Source organism: Panthera onca, chromosome A1 (genome assembly GCF_046562875.1).
Source record: "Panthera onca isolate mPanOnc1 chromosome A1, mPanOnc1 haplotype 2, whole genome shotgun sequence".
Classification (NCBI taxonomy): Eukaryota; Metazoa; Chordata; class Mammalia; order Carnivora; family Felidae; genus Panthera; species Panthera onca.
The window spans coordinates 481520-501257 of NC_138339.1; the positions used below are offsets into that span (position 1 = coordinate 481520).

The window sequence follows — 19738 nt, forward strand, 5'->3', positions numbered from 1 at the left end:
GGCAGAGAGAGAGGGAGACACAGAATCGGAAGCAGGCTCTAGGCTCCCGGCTGTCAGCACAGAGCCCGACGCGGGGCGCGAACTCACGAGCTGTGAGATGGTGACCTGAGCTGCAGTCAGTCGCCCAACCGACTGATCCACCCACGCGCCCCAACTTTAAAAGATTCTGTGCATCCTCCTTAATATCCTGTATTTCTAATCCTTGAGGTTTCTGGGGGTCTGAATTCTCTCTTACTGTTTCTTGGCTCTCTCATGCGTGATGGTTTGTGATCTTTGGTTGTGAGCTTATCTGGACTGATCTTAAGCTCTGAAAATCTAGCTTCTTAACTTGGGCCAGTTTAGCTCAGTTTATTTCTGCCTGAGACTGGATTCATCCTGGATCCTTGCCCCCAGCTCTGTTCCGGGCTTCTGGATCAAGGCCTGGTTTCAAAGGAGCCCCTGGTCCTGGACCACCTACCTATGAGCTCACTTTTGTTCTCCAGTTTTGGGGGGATTTTCTCACTTTGTATGAATCCAGGATGCAATGAAATTACATTTTCATGAGAGCACTAATTATCTTGTGGTGAAAAGTTCACCATAAAGCCAGAAGCCCTGGGGCTCCTGGGGGGGGCTCAGTGGGTTAAGCGTCTGACTCTTGGTTTTGGCTCAGGTCATGATCTCACTGTTTATGAGTTCAAGACCCATATCAGGCTCTGTGCTGGTGGCATGGGGCCTGCTTGGGATTCTCTCTCTCTCTCTCTCTCTCTCTCTCTCTCTCTCTCTCCTTCTCTCTGCCCCTCCCTTGCTCACTGTCTTTCTCTTTCAAAATAAATAAACTTAAAAAAAAAAAAAAGCCAGAATCCCCTCCTCTGTATCACACCCCTCGTCCTCACTCTGGCCAGGACTCAGGCTGGGTGGGGGCAGGAGGGGCTTCGAAAAGGCCACTTGAAACCCAAGAATTTAAAGTTTACCAAGACTGATTTCAAGCTTATTGCCAATGAAATTATTTTTTATTATTTCGTATAACTAAGAAATTCTGAAGAATTTCCCTAAAGGCTACTTAGGTTCATAACAGTTGTCAACATTCCTAAGTAACACGAGTGAAAACACCACACCAAGTCTGTCCTGAATCTTGGAGCACGATGGGGACGTGTTCGGGAAATAGCGCAAGTCAGGGTGTGCACAGGCTCCCTTCTTTCCCGGACTCCGGACGCAGACCCAGCACTCCGCTTGGAGGAAGCCGGGCCATCGGCTGCCACCGGTGCCTGCGTAGAGGCGAGGGCTGCACTGCACCACAAACACAGCGGGAGCCCCTGCCGGCCTCAGGCCAGGCAGGCATCGTGGGAGTCGGGGTGAGCGCCTGCCCTGGACTCGGGGGCTTCCGTGGCAGGGCGGACACAAGTCGTGCTGACAGAGATATCCAGGTTGACCCTGGTCTCTCCCTAAGCATCGAGCAGGCCCTCTGCTTCCTGGCTGGATGGCGATGCCTGGCCCCAAGCCGCCTCTGCTGTCTGTCCTGGGAGCTAGATGTGCTGGAGATTGCACACCTGCCCATCCGCTGGCTTCCTGGCGGTGGTGACAGTGGCAGGCTCCGTGCCCTGGACCTGCTGCCTCCGCAAGGGGACATCCAGGCGCAGCACATTCTGGCTGCTGGAGGGCAGTAGGTGCGGGAGCCTGAGTTTCTCCAGGGCCGCCTCCCGAGCCCGGATCTCTAAGGACACGGGTGTGTGGATGCCCATTTGGCCAGTGTGGGCTCCTTGGCTCCTGCAGAGCAAAAGAAAGTGCCATGAGCACCTGAGGGCGGTGAGCAGAGGGCGCGCCCAGTCCTTGGCCCCGGGTGCAGAACCGGCCCTCTGCCAGGAAGGCCAAGGACAGGTTCCTGGTGCCGTCCGTCCTGACCTCTTGCCAGGAGGGCGGCCGCTTCTGCACAGAACATCTGTGTCTGCACACACAGCCCTGCTCAGCGGGTCAGCGGGAACCCTCCTCCACCCCTCCCCCGTGCTGGGGTCCCCGTACTGGGCATCTCCTCGGACCCAGCAGCAATGCTCATGGCTCCTGGTGCAGCGGGCAGGCATTTCCCAACCCACACGCGGGATGACTGGCGGTGCCGACGGCCTTGTCCACCAGTTGTGGGCGCGGCACTGGCCCAGCCCACCAGCCGCGGGCGCGTCCCAGGCCCACCTGTGCCAGTCCTCAGTGACGGCAGACTCACACCTGCTCATGTGACAGGGACCGCACCCCACCACATGTGGTTTTCAGTCACATTTCCCGGAGGATGGCAGAAGGTACGCACTTGTTTGTGGGTCTTCTGGGTTCCCTGTTCCCCGAAGTGCCCAGCCATCATGCGGCTATGTTTTTCCTGCTGGTGTCATAGTACTTTGTGTCCTGGACACCAATTCTTTGTCACCTATGTGTCACAAATATTTTCCCGATTTTTGACAGCCTCCCTTTGTATCTGGGTGTGATCTAATTTCTGTGTACCTTCCTTTAGGGACAGTGCCTTTAAGAAAACCCTGCTTAAGGACCCTCAGTCACCATGAGGACCTAAGGACAGTACCAGGGGTGCCCGGGGTGGGGGGAGGGGGGGCTCAGTCTGTGAAGCGTCGGACTCTGGGTCTCGGCTCAGGTCATAATCTCACGGTTTCCTGGGATCGAGCCCCGCGTCGGGCTCTGTGCTGACAGTGCTGAGCCTGCTTGGGATTCTCTGTCTCCCTGGCTCTCTGCCCCTCCCCTACTCTCCGTCTCTCCCGAAATAAATAAACAAACTTAAAAAAAGCAGATAGTACCAAATATTATCTTCCAGTTTGTATAGTCGTCCCTTCAGCTATTATGTCTTTAGTCCACGTGGAGTTAATTTGTGTAAACGGTACAAGGTGGGGTCTGATTCCATTAGTGTCATTCCCACACGGCACCAAACGTTTCCGCGTTTATGAGACAATCTACCCACCCCTGCTCGTCAGCCGCCCCGTGCCACAAACGGTGTCCCTGTGCCCACCGACGTGCTCGCGGCCCCTGCGAGCCACCACGCCAGGCCCTGTGCTTATTTCGGCACAGACCCCGCTCTGTCTTTGACTCACGAGCTTCGTGGAAGCGGCCCGGCCAGACGTCCTAAATTGCCCCTCTCCCGCTCCTTGGCATTCTTGGTCCTTTGCAGTTCCACACACATCTCAGACGCAGGGTTTCGAGCTGGCGTCCTGCACTGGCCTCTCTGGGAGGCCTGGCGCGCACGCCGTGAGCTGGGTCTGTCCGCACTCATCAGGCTCCTTAAAACGTCCCTCTGCGAGTTTTATCGTTTTCTCCATGCATCCGGCGTGTCTTTTGTTAGGTCTGTTCCTAGGGACGTTGCTTTCTGAAAATGCTCCGAAAATGGTCTAGTTTCCCCTCCCTAACGTTCCTTACTTCTGTGTGAAGTGCCTGTTTCACTTTCACTTTAAAAGGTGCATCAGCCAGGAGGGCAGCCCTGGGCTGATGGCCCCCCGTACTGCAGGCAGGACTCCACTCTGCCGTAGCTTCCGTTACAGTGAGCGTAGTTAGTCGATATTCCCCAGAAGGACTCCCCTTTATTTATCGCCAAATATTTAAAAATATACATTTTCTTTGTCTCTGGAGTGTGCCAGCTCGCTCACGACATAGCTACAGTCTCACTTGCCGTTCCTGGCCTCATCGGACCCGAGTGCGTGCGGGTTTGCAGCGCAGGGCCCTCAGCCCCACCGCCTCGCACGCTGCCCCCCGAGCGCCCCTCCCTGCCGGGGACTCCGCTCACACCGCAGACCCCAGCCCCACCTCCGGTCGCGCTCTGCGCCTGTCGTCCTGTCTTTGAGTGTCAGGTAACCTCTCCAGTTCCGGCTTCGAGCTCACGAACTCCAGCTGCGACCCGCGTGCTGCAAAACCCTCAGCCAGCCGCCCCACGTCACTGGTATTTTCTGCAGCTCTAAGTTTCATTTGGTTTCTCTTCAAATACACGTGCGATTTAAACAAGTTTTCTGTTCTCTTCAGATGTTTTTCCCTTTGCCTGTTGTTTCCCCAAACAACAACCACAGTTACTTTGCATTTGGTCCTCGAGCCCAACTCCCGACCTGTGTCTGTCTCTGTGGTGGCCTTGGCCTCCATGAGGGCGTGGCCATGTGGGATGAGAGCGCCTGGTATCTTCCCAGCTCCCGCGAGGGGAGCGCCTCTCGGCACCTGCAAACGGCTGGTCCAGAATCACTTGGTGTTAATCCTCAGCTTGAGGAGTTGGGGGATTTTCTCAGCTCCTTTCGGCTCCAAGGGTCATTCTTGTGTCCTGTGGGAGCGGAGCACGGGGTTCTTCCGGGCTCACCACTGCAATGCGCGTGTGGCCATTTGGGTCCCGATTTTACCGGATGACTTATCGGCCTTCCGTTCTGGCTGCGCCCTGAGCTTGGGCCTATCTCTCCCTCCTGTGAGGCCACGAGAACCCGGCTCACCAGGGAGGCAGGGGCCCTTGGGACACAGGCTGCAGGTGCCCACGGGGCTCTCTGTGGGTTTTCTCTTTGCCTCCGTCCCTGGCTGAGGACCGCTTGTTCTTACCTGTCCACGAGCACCTACACCCACATGGACGGCGTGCACATGCACGCCCCCGTGGCGTCAGTCCACTCAGGAGCCAACCTGCCACGTACCCAGACCTGAGGCTCAGGCTCCCTGTCACTTTGCCACTTGCTTGTAGTTTAGGTTTCTTAAAATCCAGCTTTGGCCCTTTCTGGAATCACGCAGAAATCAAACTCACCCTCTCAGCTTCCATCTCTTTTCTAGAAACAGGAGTCACTGACTCCTGCGGCCACGGGCGTGTTGAGAGGTCAGCCTCCACCTCTTTTCTAGAAACAGGAGCCACTGACTCCTGCGGCCACGGGCGTGTTGAGAGGTCAGCCTCCACCTCTTTTCTAGAAACAGGAGCCACTGACTCCTGCGGCCACGGGCGTGTTGAGAGGTCAGCCTCCACCTCTTTTCTAGAAACAGGCGCCACTGACTCCTGCGGCCACGGGCGTGTTGAGAGGTCAGCCTCCACCTCTTTTCTAGAAACAGGAGCCACTGACTCCTGCGGCCACGGGCGTGTTGAGAGGTCAGCCTCCACCTCTTTTCTAGAAACAGGCGCCACTGACTCCTGCGGCCACGGGCGTGTTGAGAGGTCAGCCTCCACCTCTTTCCTAGAAACAGGAGCCACTGACTCCTGCGGCCACGGGCGTGTTGAGAGGTCAGCCTCCACCTCTTTTCTAGAAACAGGAGCCACTGACTCCTGCGGCCACGGGCGTGTTGAGAGGTCAGCCTCCACCTCTTTTCTAGAAACAGGAGCCACTGACTCCTGCGGCCACGGGCGTGTTGAGAGGTCAGCCTCCACCTCTTTCCTAGAAACAGGAGCCACTGACTCCTGCGGCCACGGGCGTGTTGAGAGGTCAGCCTCCACCTCTTTTCTAGAAACAGGAGCCACTGACTCCTGCGGCCACGGGCGTGTTGAGAGGTCAGCCTCCACCTCTTTTCTAGAAACAGGAGCCACTGACTCCTGTGGCCACGGGCGTGTTGAGAGGTCAGCCTCCACCTCTTTTCTAGAAACAGGAGCACTGGAGAATTGCACTGTGAGCTCTGAAGCGACAGCGGCAGCAGGAGGCGTCATCGTGGCCGACGGTAGGTGGTTGTTTAAAAGCTGAGTGGCGAACATTTCCTTAGATGAGGTGGGGCCGTCTCAGAAGGACTCTGGAAGGGTCAGGCGAGTGAATAACAAAATCACCGTGCATTTCAGCAGACAGCATGCGGGTGGTGGAGTCTGAGCCTCTAACAGAGCACATCAGGCCTTTGGTTCCGGTCACTAGTCAAACCCTCCGTGGCCCTCGCTCTGGTGCCATCGTTAGGTTGGCCACCGTTGCACGTCAGGGTCCCCGGCTCAGATCGGCGGCCACGGCGACGCCACCCAGGGCCAGCTCCTACCTTGCAGGCACTCTTTCAGCTGGGCGTCCAGCCCCACGTCTTGCACCTGCTGCTTTGTGGCACACAGAGCAGGTGGCGGGGCTGGCGCGGGGACGCCAGGCCCCATCGGCAGACACTACGTGAGCCCAAGCTCGTCCTCCGTGCCACTGAGACAACAAGCGTCCTAGCCTTTGACTCCCCACCGGTGATTTCTCCCTCTCCTTGTTTTTCTGTAGAAAACGCTTTCCTCTTTAGGGAATCAAACTTGGGTGGATCTCAACTCCCACGCTGTGTGATGTCTTACCTGAAGCTGGGCCTTTGCCCTCGGCACTGTCTGCTTTCACAGGCAACCTCATTTCCTGTTGGTCCTTTGAGACCTGCAGAGAAATAACGGGAAATACGTGACATGGCATCTCTTGCACTGCCAAAGGGAACAGAACGGAGCTGCAAGAGCACACTTTGGAGACGGAGCCACGACGGGCTCTGGGACACCGGCGGCCATCTCACCTCTTGAGTTCAGAGCACTCGCTTGTATGTGGGGCTGCTGATGAGGCTGCCCCGGGGTGGGGGGGGGGTGGCTTTTCCCTCTGCACGCACATCAGGACAGAGACAAGTGGTGCTTTTCCTGATGAGCAGGAGGGTCTCCTGGGGGCCACCAAAGCCTATTTGGACCCTTGGCACGGGGGGAAGACGCAACACAGGCCGCCTCGTCTTGCTTGGCACTTCTCTGCACAACTCTGCTTGCTGGTGGGAGTCCGGGCTACCCAGGGGCACCGAATGTCCTCACACCATCTCCCGAAAGCAGGAGGTTTCTCCCTTGCCCTGGTGCTACTGGCCCTGCTGACGGTGACTTCAGATCCCCTGCACGGACGACAGGGGAGAGCACGGCTCTTGCCAAACAGCCGGGGACGGTGCTCCTTCTGACTTACAGGGCTGTGTGCGGCGGGACTGGACTGTGCAGCTGTGCACAACTTTCCTTGGAAGGTTCTGCGAGTCCAGTGTCTCTAGGAGATCTCTAAACCCATACATGCCTTCATCCTCCTCCCAGAGCCAGCTCTTGAGAATTAGTCAAGATACAAACTGAGGTGTGAATGAGATTAAATAGGAAGGAAATGAAAGGGGAACCTCAATGAACAATGGCTCCCTGAAGAAGAGGAAGCAAACGGGAACAGACTGTAGAAAAGCCAGGCGTGACAATGCTGTCGAGATGGACAGGCCCCCCGGGGACCCAACGCAGAGGCAGTTGTGGGAGCTGAGGTGGGGGCAGGGCTCCGATGGGTAAGAGGTGGGGGTGCCGGCCACAGAGGGCCACGGAGTGGGCAGCAACCTGGTAGAGGCAGGACGTGTAAGAAAAACCCACAGAAGGAGGCGATGGTGCTTGGAAGCAAAGGTGATCAAGGTATTACTGAAGTGATGCCCCAGGGAAGCACACTGTTTGTTTAGAATGAAAACAGAAACACAACGGAGCTGGGCCCGTGGAACAGTGGAGGCCTGCCTGCGGGGTAGAGATTTGTGGGGAGGTGGTGACACGTGTTCTCAGAGCGCACATCGGCATCCTTCACCTGAGGACAAAGCCGGGGAGCAGGAAGCACGAGAGACTGGTCCTCCACAGATGTGACCACTGTGCTAAAGAGAGCCTTTGGGGTCAACTATTCCAGACTCTGAAACCAGACCAGACACGCTGCACAGCACCAGGGGAGAGATGCTGCCCAACTCTTCCGAGTGAGTGGTGTCAACAGAGCAGCGACAACCCACCTCAGTCCTCCTGCGGCTACAGGCCAACAGCCTTCATTCCTGTGCAGGCAGTAGGGACTCTGTACTCCAAAACTTGTCTGTTGTGCCTTTTGGTTAGTCTGGTCATGTCCTGAGGGGCCGGCACAAGGGCTCACTTGCCCTGGCCCCCTTGGCAGCAGTAGCTGTCTTTGGGAGCATCTACTGGGACACTTAGTCCCCCTATTTGCAGCCAGACATTGAAGGAAAACACTGGCTGACCACAGAGATAATGAGAGAAACTCTGCAACAACAAATACATGTTTTGCAAAAATAGCTTGGGAGAGTCACAAACTGATAGTTCAACAAGCAAAGATCTATAATCCCAAGCAGTGGGAGAATCTGATGTCCAGACTTAACCACATTATAATACTCAGAATATACAGTTCTCAACAAAAAATTATAAAACATCCAGAGAAAAAGGAAAATATGGCCCATTCAAAGGAGAAAAAGAATTTGACAGAATTTCCGGGAAGAGGCCCAGACATTTGAATTAGTAGTCAAGGACATTAGGTCAGTTATCTTAAATGTGCTCAATGAGCCAAGGTGAAGAACTAAAGGCAGTCATGAAAATACTGAATGAACAAAAAAGAAAATCAATAAAGAGATAGAATTACAAAAAAGAACCAAACAAATTCTGCCACTGAAAAGTGTGAAATTAAAAATTCACTAGAAGAGTTCAAAACAGAGCAGGAGAAGAAAGGATCTGTGAGCCTGAAGACAATTGAAATTCTCCAACCTGAGGACCAGGGAGAAAAATGGAACAAAGGAAAATGAAGAGCACCCGGCAGACCTGAGGCCCAGAAGGAGAAGAGAGGGAGGGGGCAGAGAGAAAAAGTATCTGAAGAAACACTGCCTGCACGCTTTCCAAATCCGATGGAAGATATGGATCTACACATCCAAGATGCTCAACAAACTCCAAGCAAGATAAACTCAGAAGGGTTCGCACCAAGACACAGCACTGCCAGATTCTCAGAACCCAGAGAGAGGAGTCTGAAAGCATTGAGAGAGAAGTGGTTAATCACGTACAAGGGGCCTCAGTAAGATCAACAGCTGATTTCTCATCAGAAACCATGGAGTCCAGAGGGCACCTTTCAAGTCCTGGAAGGAAAATAAATCTGCCGACCAAGAATTCTAAATCCAACAAAACCATATTTTGTGAATAAAGAAGAAATTAAGATGTTCTTAGATAAAAGCTGAGAGAATTCATGACCAACAGACCTCCCCTACAAGAAATGCTAAAGGGAGATCTTTAGGCTAACACAGAGGCTCTAGACGGTAGATGAAATAAAGTACTCTCGGAAAGGTAACCACACAGGTCGAGACATAAGCAAGGATTGTCGTACTTTGGTCTGTAACTCCTCTTCTTCTCTACGTGACTTAAAAGACCAATTCACAGAATAATTATAAATCTTTCTTAATGGGCACACAATGTATAAAGATGTAACAATATAAAGGAAGAGGTAGGAAGATGTATAGGATCAGAGTATATACTACCGAAATTAACGTAGTATTATTCAAACTAGACTCTTAGAAGTTTAAGGTATTAATTGTAATCCCCAAGGTAACCAGTAAGAAGGTAACTAAAAAGTATAAGCAAAAGGAAAGAAGATGGGAATCACAATGGCACAGTATGCAAATTCAACTAAATACAGAAAGGCAGTAGTGGAGGAACTATGGAATAAAAAATATACGAGACATACAAAAAATAAATCAGTGGGGGAAAGAAGGTCAATCTGATGTTTAGCGAAAGCAGCTGGAACAACAGAAACCACCTGGAACGGATGAAGCTGGATCCCTACCTCACACTAAACACACCGATGACCCACAGAGTGAGGACTCAACTCTCAAAATCAAATGTTGAAAATTAGCAGTGGAAAGTATAGATGACTGTCTTTTAGAAGATTGGGTTTGAGATTAATCGAGACCAAAAAGCATTACCATAAAATATGCACAAGTGTGAGTGTGACTCTGACTCATCAAATGTTGAGTTCAGCTAAGCATGGAGTCGAGTTGCTGTGACACTCTATCTGTAATTCACCCAACTAATGAGGCGTTTGTATCAAGCATATATAAAGCACACAAATAAATCTATAAGAAAAGAAGAAAGAGCCCAGGAGGAAAATGGGCCAAGGACAAGAGGAAGCACTTCCGACAGAAGGAAATTCACATGGCTAATGCATATTCAGCACCATCGGTGGTGAGGGGAAGGCTGGGAGGGATCGTGAGCCACCAGCCGCACCACTCGGTGCCCCAGGTGGGCTCCGAATATGCATATGCTTCTGCGGGAGTGCAGACCGAGCCCCCTGTAGGAGAGTCTGGCCTTGTAGAAGAGATGGCCTGCTGCTCATCACAGGGACCCGCACAGGGGCACACATCCTGCTGGCCCACAGCAGAGGGGACGGACGAGTTACAAGAAGCAGTCGCAGAAGGAAGGCAAATGAGCTCGGCCACCCGGGACAGGGAACCACCGTTTTGACCGAGAGGTAGTAAATGAAAAGGTGATTCTTCCAAATTCCAAACATCACATACACACTATGTCCTTTCTGTGAATAAAGAGTAACCGATGTGTTGTGAGCATCTATTTTTTAGGAATACGTATGATGTGAAACACTGAAGCGAAAGGAAAACATGAGAACAAAGAGCGTGGCCAAGCCACGTACACAGAAGCAGACCACACGTGGCCGGGCCACACAGAAGTTGACCACATCAGGACCCTGCCTTTTTCTGGGGGGAGGGGTGGCGGTGATGCTTCATCTGTTACCAAAAATAAATAAAATACCGAGTAAACTTAGGAAGCAGGTAACGCATAGATCAGTGATGAGTCTGTGTCCTCAGATGAGGATTATAATTAATGGGCAGCAAGGTCCAAAGCAGGTGTGATGGGGGACGGGGGTTACCATTTACTGAGCACCAGTCCCAGCTGGACACCGGCAGCAGGACTCGGGACCCCTCACGGAGTCCATGCGTATCTTGCAAGCGTGGAGACCCAGGCACTCCAGGAGGAGGTTAAAGAACTTACTCTGGGCTGTGGAGCCAGTCACGCCTGCCCACCAGAGTGCACTCCCAAGTCCAAGTGTGCCTTATGGCGCCCATTTCTCTCTAACGACTCTGCTAAGAGCTACGGGCCTTGGGGTCACCCGCAGAGGGGTGGGCCCGGCGCGAAGTGGGGCACACGGGGCGCCAGGATTAAACGCGGGTTCCAGAATGAGCAGAGAGGAAGCGCCAGCCCGGGGAAGGGCGTGAGTTCAGTGAATGTGCATGGGCGGCTGAGCGCCAGGGTCTGAGGGGCCCTCTCAAGTGCAGTCAAGCTCGAAGCCGAGGCTTCCGGCACATTGTCTGGAGCCTCTTGCTGTTACAGAAGCAACTCAGGCCCCACTGGCTGGGTGGCCCCGTGAGCCACTCTGGAAGGGAGCACACAGAAGGACAGACGGTGGGAGCCGGGCCCTCCACAGCCCCGCCTTTCCGGGTTCTACACTCACCTGCTGGTGAGGCTGCCACCATACTGTGTCTGCCTGTGTCTCCTGCCTGGCCACGCGGGCCACCCCACCCGCCCTGTCCTGGGGCCATGAGCGTATCATCTGCAGGCTTCCTCACTCAACCCCGTGTGTGGCTCATACGCTCTGTGTTGACCGTCAGTTATACACAGCCCTTCTCTATCCCAACATTTATCATGAAAAACTCCAAACACACAGAAAGTTGAAGGGATTACACGGGACACCCTGAAAACACCCACCGCTGAGAGTCTATCACAGCGGGCGTTCTGGTCTGTGTCACCTGCCACGTGGCCATCACCAGCACGTGGCACCAGAGCACACGTACGAGGCTCGTTTTAGGGACACCTGTCTGGGGACTCCGCTTCTCACACACACGGGCCCCCCGTCAGGAGCGTGATCTGCCCTCGCTTCTCCTCCTCCACACACACCGTCGGTGCCCTTTGTGTAGTGGCCCAGGCACCCAGTAGATGCAGAACACCAGTGCGACCCGCATCCAGGTATGGTGCAGAGCCCGGCTTAGGAGGGAGCCCCAGGCCCCACATCTGAGCACAGGCTCACCTTCACCGCAGGTGGTCCTCTGTGCCGGCGGCCAAGGTGGGGTGTAGGGTGAAGTCATTGGATCACTGGATGGCGACAGCAGCACCTTGCTCCCGGGTCCGCTAGGGCAGAGCGGGGAAGAAGGAACACGTACGTTACAGAGCAGGCCCTCGCCGGGCGGGCTAGTGCGGGGGCACCCTGCAGGCTCCACGGTGCCCGTGGACGTCTCCCCGCTGGGGCCCCCTCTTATCTGCAGTCTCGGGAGCAGGCAGCGCCTGGAGGCCGAGTGCCGGGGGGGGGGGGTCCCGCGCCATAAACACGCAGAAGGTCCATGCGAGAAGGACGCTGCAGGCTTCCACCACCGGTGGAAAACTCAAACAAGCCACCCGGTGGATTTCTGCCGACAGAAATGCCTTTAAAGCCAGACAGAAGCAGCTTCACCTGCGTGATGGACCCTCCCCCTTATTCAGATATTCACTGTTTGGCCGATTTGTACATAACCAGCAGACCGGACACCCTAGACAGATAAACAGCCGGGGAGAAGTGCTCCCAATAAGTTTGTCTGCCGGCGACCGCGAGGAACACAGGCTGTATGGAGTCCTACGAGGTTTCCCTGTGATCCACGTCCCGGGGAGGCCCCGGGTGGGTGGGCCTCGAGGACTGAGACTCGGGTGAGGCCTCAGGAGCAGGCCACGGACGGTGTCTACAGCGCTAGCTGCTCAACTGGGTCCAAACTCTTCGGTTACCAAAGAAACATTTTCTGCAACAGTCCCTGCGGGCCAGAGCGGGAGGTCTGTGTGTGTGTGTGTGTGTGTGTGTGTGTGTGTGTGTGTGGGTGACATTCAAGTAAATAACTTGCCCTTTTTAATTTCACTTCAAATGCATTAAAGGGCACTTGGTGCAAAGTTACTGAGGTTGTGAAGTGAGGATACAATATTCAGCCACTTACAGCTGTGAAATGTTCCCCAGAACCATCCTTCCAGAAACAGAGGGAGGCTGTGCTCACCGTGTGCTCAGGGAAATGCAGGGGAGACAGCACGGACCTCGCTGACATGGGCGCTGCGTAGCCTCCTGTTATTCATACTCCGGGAGAAGACGACGTCTTGTCGCGGGGACGGTAGTCACCGTGTTCCGCTACACCTGATTTACCCTAAAATGCGCGCTTGAAGCTGGGCCACGATGCGAGAGGGGCCGCTCTCTGCCTCTGTGGCACAGGAGGGGCAGAGGCCGTGTGCTCCCCAGGGGCCTGCGAGGTGCGGTCACCCACCTGGCACGTGGAGAGCCCTGCCTCTGCTGCACACGGTCATGGACCGCGGCGCCCTCTGCACGCGGCACGTGCTGGCAGACAGAAAGTAGACGGGCTTCGCTCACACCCGTGCACTGGCTCACGGGTTACTTGTGAAGAACCTAGAGAGGTCTCATCGCAAGCTCCAGCGAGCGGAGTAGGGCGAGCCCTTCGGGCGGCTGTCCGCGTCTGTGACGTCAAGGGAAACTGGCTTGTCTTCGATCACGTCATCACAGTACCCTAAGGTTTCCCACCAAAGACTGTGTTCGTCGGGAATCGTGGTGAAGTCTTTGAGACCGGGAAGCACCGGCAGGAGGCTCAGAGACTCACCTGAGGGCAGACGAAGTCAGGCTGCTGGCTATTTCCTGTGAGGGAAGAAATGATTGTTCACGACAGGAAACAGGAAACGAGATGGAGTGGTCAACGTGGAGCTTATTGTTAAACAAAACGACATTCGACATTCGATTTGGAGCAAACGTCCTCAGGGTCCCGGGGCCAGGGAAGGGGTCTGTGGGGGAGCGCACTCCACCGCCAGTGCGAGAGGGCAGGCAGGCCCTCCTGGTTCGTTAATTTTCAACCATTCTTGCCAGAAAGGGGCAAAATGGGAAAATTGAAGAGACAAAGGGAAAACAGCATCAGGTACGAGCCAAGGAGAGAAGCCAAGTGCAGGTCCTACGACTGGGGACACGTCGAGGTGAGTCCGGCTCCAGCCTCCAGAGCAGTGAGACGGTACAATTCTATTTTTTAAGCCACCTGTTTTGTGGTCCTTTGTCAGGGCAGCCCTGGCAGACCGAGCCCCTCACCCTAACGCGAGCATATTTCTCGTTTCTCCGTGTTCCGAGGCGACTTTCCACACTGGTACAATTTCCAAGTGGAGACCGAGGGCACGTTTTAAAATGTGTGCTCACCCTGGCTCGTGACCTTCATAATGGGCCACTTTCTGCTTCTGTGACTTTGCAGGGGTGCACTTTGGGTGCGTGTGCGCGTGCAGGGCTGTCCTCTGCGTGACTCCTCGCCGGCTCAGAACGAGCAGGCATGGCTCAGCAGCGACGGGAAACTATGTATTATCGGAGGTCATAAAAAGGAGGCTGGGGCCCGCTCCCCACACGTTCTCCGGCCGACACGCAGAACAAATGAGCGCTGCCGCCGCCGTGCCGGTTGAGACGCGAGTTGTCGGCAGGGAGACAGTTGCTGCATTTCCCCAAGCACGTGGGGCGCAAAAGGTCCCTGCGTAGCCGTACGCGGCACTGCTACGTGAGACAGCGTTATCTCCTACTGTGTTGTCACATTATTTAAAAATATCCCATCAGAGATGAGTCACCTTCCAAAGCAACTTAGGAGCGCGTGGCCGTTTTCATTCAGAGAGAACAAGTCCGGCGAGCTTACAAGCTCCCCGCGCGAGGGTGACTTCAGGTCACCTGTGGCTGCCTGTGGGCGTAAAGGAAAAAGAAGAAACGGTCGGTGCCGAGGCTCCGACGGAATTCAAGTCCGTCCTTCGTTTCAGGTGCGTGTGGCTCAGGGCCTTCCCAGGAAGGGGTCTCTGCGTGGGGGTCGCCGTGTCACAGGTTAGGAACACGCTGGAGATTTTAAGAAACCGTCCGACTACTTTCCACAGCGGTATCACTGTAAGCCCCCCGACGACCTGGCCCGGCCGGCTACGGGCCGCCGGTTCCTCCGTGTCTCCCGCTCCTGGCGCCGGTAGCCTTTCCGAGGGAGCCGTTCCAACCGTCTTGCCGTGGCTTTCGTTGCGCTTTCCTAGTGGCGGATGACGCGGAACATCTTGTCAGGTGATGATTTGCCACCCATATGTCCTATGTGGTAAAGTTCATTAGAATCTTTTCCCCGTTTTAAAAATGGGGCCGTTTTTCCCTAGTAAGTGTCAAGAGTTCTTGATTTATTCTGGATTTAAGTACAGGGTTTGCAAATATTTATTCCAACCTGTGACTTACATTTTCATTTTTGCAGTGGTGAATTCTGAACAGGAAATGCTTTCTTTTATAAAAAAGTCACATTTTCCATTTTCTTCCTCAATAGTGGTTTTGGTGCCCATATTGAAGAAAACTTTGTCTACCTCAAGACCACAAAGGTCTTATTCTGTTTTCTTCCTAAAGTGTCACAGGTTAGCCCCTAAACTCAGAACTGTGATTGATTTTGAGTTATTTTTGTGTGTGGTGTGAAGCAGCTATCTCCCCGTTTAATTATCCTGGCACCTCTGTTTCACACCCACTGATCAGGTGTTATTTCTGGACTTTCTATCCTGTTCCCTTGACCGGCATGTCTCCCCTCCCTGGGCACACCACCCTCACGGCCCACACGGTCCCGACTACCGTAGCTCGATAGTTCATTTTTAAGTCAGATTGAGTAAGTCCTCCAATTTGCTGCTTCTTTTTCTAAATTCTTTTGGTCACTCTATGTCCTTCGGATTTCGGTATCTATTTTAGGGTTGGCTTGCTATTTCCTTAAAGAAAAAAGCTTGCTGGAAACTCAACAGGGATCATGGTAATTATGTAGATCAATTTTGGGGGGAGTTTTCCATCATGACCATATTTTCCAGTCCACGAATATTCTAAATCTTTCCGTTTATTTGGATTGTGTTCAGTTTCTCTCATCAATAGTTTGTAGCTTTAAGTATATACTTTTGGTGCTTGTTTTATTTTATTTTATTATTTTCAATGCTATTGCAGATGGAATGCTTTTCTTAACATCATTTTGAGATTTTTCATTGTTAGTGTACAGAAATATAATTGGGGTTATTATATTGATTTTGTATCCTACCACCTTGCTGAGCTATCTTATTATTTCTACCATATATTTTGCAGATTTGTTAGAAGCATGTTTCCTGCAAATAAATACAGTTTCATTTTCAAATCTATATGTCTTTGTATTTCTTGCTGTATTACACTGGCTGGAACTTTAGTAAAATGTCAAATAGAAGTTTGAGGTGGACATTCTTGCCTCAGTCTCAATCTGTGAAGAGCAGACATCAACAGACACACACACACACACACACACACACACACACACCCCTTACTCCATGTCTGTGTCCTACAGTTATTCCCTAACACTTTTTTGAGAATGGACAATTTCAAACACCCAGAAAAGTGGAAAGGATTGTACAAGAATGCCCAAACACTCAACTTCCAGGTCCTATCATCATTAAAATTTTGCTGTAAATATTTCTTTTTAACCACATGACTATCCATCCATCATTTGATTTTCTGGTGTTTTTCAAAGCCAGCAGGACGCAGACATCAGTACCCTTCGCTAAAGCACACGGATGCCACTTCAGTCTTAGCACACCCAGATTGCACTGCATTTATCTCTTTCTCTCCCCTTACACACACACACACACACACACACACACACACACACACACACTATAAGCCCTACAGTTAAGAATATTTTCTGTCTGTCAGTTTTTCTTCTCTTCTCCCTCCACCTTTGTTCCCATATGAGTAGCATGCCTGGGTACCGAGTAAATGCTTCAAATCAGTCAAACAAGCAATCCCAAGCATTTTCTGTCCTCATTCCGGGGGCAGCCTGAGACCCTTCACATGCCCGGCGGCTCTCACCTGCAGCGGGGAGCTCTCCCGGCACGTGGCGATGGTGGGACACAGACCCGGACACCTCGGCTGCGGCGGGGCCTCCTTGCGCTGCTCTCTACAGGGATGGGGCAAAAGGGAGGACAGACTCCCATCAGCAAAGAAGGGCCTTGCTTTGTGCAGTGAGCTCAGAGAGCGCCGCCGACAGCTGCAAAGCTCCATGCACTGGCCGCCATCGTGACATGCTCATCTGCAGAGCCTCAGAGCCAGCAGCTCCTGGGAGGCCGTCCGTGTGCCCTCGGGTTGGCTGCACAACGGAGGACACGGCGCAGGAGCGCCACCCGTAAAGGTCTATGACCGCTTGCCGGCGGGAGGCCACAGGGGTGCTTCTTCCTGCTGCGGCGCCCCCACGCTGGGCCACTGCGTTCCCGAGTCTGTGGGTGCAGCAGAGCTCAGTTACAGATGGACAAAGTGACCTGCCTTGGAGACCACGGCATTGTCACTCTGTGCTCATTCCTTGCAGCAACTGTAGGAAACGGAGGACTGTCCTTGATTACCCAAGTAGGTCCAATGCAATCACACAAGTCCTTCAAAACTGAGAAATGAGGAAAACGAGGAAGTCTGAGAGATCTAAAATATGAGGAGACTAGACCCACCATTACCGACTTAGAGACAGAAGGGCCACGTGGCAAGAGCGGGAAAGCCACAGCTGCATCGGCATTCTCAATCTGCCCGGAAGCAGACTCGTCCCCATAACCTCCAGAAGGGAGGGCTGACCTGTAAGCCGTGACTGCTGCCTTGGGAGGCACCAGTCAGGGACCCAGCTGAGCTTGCCAGGCATGTGACCCACAAGCGCTTTCACACGAGTCTTAGTTCAAGCCACCACATTTGTGGGAATTTGCCACATAGCAATAGAAAATAAGTACAAGCCACTTGATGGACATTAGCTGAGCAGAACACCTGTAGAATTAGGCAAGAAGTATCTTCACACGTGTGATCCTACTTTCGCAGCAGATTAACGGTCCAGAGGAAATACTCCCAATAAATTGGTCTGATAACTACTATTAGAGAGAAGCACCTTAGAGAGTCCGACACGAAGTTCTCCCCTAAAATATACCAGTGATTTCCATCATGGAACTCCACAGGCACTTACTGAGTGGATTTTTCTTTTGGGGGGTGGGCGGAGTGCCACATGATTTAAACATATTCTTTGATCTCTAGGAGCTGACATTCTGACAGTGGGCTTTGCCTAACATGTAAGGCTGTGAGTGTCCAGGTCAAACTAGGGACACTTCTGCAGGAAAGAGAGGCCACTGTGACAGACGGCCCAGCGCATTGAGAGGGCTTGTCTCTCAACACAATCGACCTTTCAATACAAAGGTTAGCAGCTCACTTTCCAGTTGGAGAAGGGAACACTATAGTGATTGAAAATAAGAAATAACATTCCAGAGATGAGGAATATGGTCCCTCCCAAAGATGAAATAACTTATATTCATAAAAATTATGTTTCTTTTTCTTTTAACTATGTCCACAACGTATGGAATTTTTTAAAGTTTATTTATTTATTTTGACAGAGAGAGACCTTGGGGAGAAGGGGCAGAGAGAGAGGCAGAGAGAATCCCAAGCAGGCTCACTGCTGCCAGCACAGAGCCCAACGTGGGGCTCAAACCCACAAACCGTGAGATCATGACCTCAGTAGAAACCAAGTGTCCCATGCTTAACTGCCTGAGCCACCCAGTAGCACCACAATATATGGAATTTTTAAAAGGGGCTCTAAAGAGTTGAACAATGTGATTACAATTTTATAAAAACAAAGCATCGTGAGTATAACTCACAAAATAATACTAAAACGGAACTTGGTAGACAGTCCTCGGAGGGCCAGCAGTGACTGCAGCGCGTGGGGCGGCCAGCGACTTTGGGTCCCCAGTTCCTGCGCGGCGTCCACACCGACTGCCCGAAAACGGGGTTAGTCTCGGTTGCTTCTAGAGGCGGCCGGCCCCCAGGCCGGACAGGGTGAAGGGAATGTGCTCAGATTGTACCTAAAGGACCGCAGTGAGGCGATGCGTCAAGTGAAACTCCAAACGACCCGGGTTTTCCCAGAAGCATGGCCACCGGGTGTCTAAGGAAACAAATGCAGAAGGAACGAGCGGATTCTTTGTGGAGGGATTCCCGCCCCTCCGTCGAGAGCCGGCACCGGCCCTGCGACCCGCCCCGCTCCGCCGGAACATGGGAGTCGCCCCCCACCCGTTTCTGCGAGGACCGAGCTTCCGAGAGCACCACCGAATTATGGCACTTCCGGCCCGCTCCCCCGGGGGAGACCGACTTCCGGGGCAGTTTCAGGGCGTGGAGCCGAGACCACGCGGCTCCGCTCGCTGCCGCCTCTAGGGAATGTTTATTGTAACTCCACTTCCAACTCCGCCTTTCTCAGAACTGCACGAAAACTATTTTAAAATTTACACAGAGACTAAAAACGTGGAGGAATTGTCAACTATGAAAACTAAAAAATGCCGAGGGCGTTCCCCTGCCGGACGTTCAGGGTGAGGCGCGGCCGGAAGAGGGTCTCCCGGGGGAGCCCGGGGCACCAGGTCCTGGGCGAAGTGCGGCGCTGGCTCAGGGCGACATAACGACCTTAGCCCCTGTCTCCGTGAACACGCAAACAAATTCAGGACGGCTTGGGAATCAAAATGCAAAGCGAATAAAACTGGTGAAAATACTAGCAGAGAATGTGGATATTTGTATAACCTTGGAGTCATGAAGACTTTTTAAAGCAAGACTATTGAGAGCATATAGTATTTGTCAGACAGATAAAACTCTAGTAAGCTTACACATTTACCTACGTGCAGATGGACTCAGGTCATCTGCTTGCTGTGGGCGATAAAAATTCACAAAGTGAAAAAGCTGCTGACACTGGGCTTAGGCTTATACACAATCCAAGTCAGTTAGTAGTTAATTTTGAGTAATGGTGCCTCAGAGTCTCCTGGGTCCTAGGAAAGGATCTCACTGGGGGATAGCACCCCTGTCACATGAATACCTGGGTCTTCACTTAACTAATAGTTAAGAAACTGGAAGTGGGACTGCTGACTTCAACGGTGAGTATACATTTCACTTTTTAAGAAAACACCAAACTGCTTATCAAAGTGATATAATTTGGTATCTGCACTAGTAACGTAGGGGCCTTTCGATCTACAGCTTCACCAACGCTTTTTATTGTT

At 52.8% G+C, this 19738-nt stretch overlaps 1 protein-coding gene across 5 annotated transcripts in view; it reads right to left on the reverse strand.

Moving 5' to 3' along the window:
* The window catches only part of LOC132680634 (palmitoyltransferase ZDHHC11-like), a 38325-nt gene continuing 18587 nt past the window's right edge, over positions 1–19738 (reverse strand). For 4 of the 5 annotated variants that reach the window (XM_081795921.1, XM_078444079.2, XM_078444078.2 and 1 more), the window contains 4 exons: positions 13315–13349; positions 11721–11821; positions 6200–6272; positions 1–1743 (listed from right to left, as the gene is read on the reverse strand). In XM_081795921.1, coding sequence (XP_081652047.1) covers positions 1503–1743; positions 6200–6272; positions 11721–11821; positions 13315–13349 — 450 coding nt within the window. In that variant the 3' untranslated portion in view covers positions 1–1502. Of the gene's footprint in view, positions 1744–6199; positions 6273–11720; positions 11822–13314; positions 13350–16556; positions 16645–19738 lie in introns of those variants that run through there. The other variant, XR_013554527.2, reaches the window with a different exon arrangement.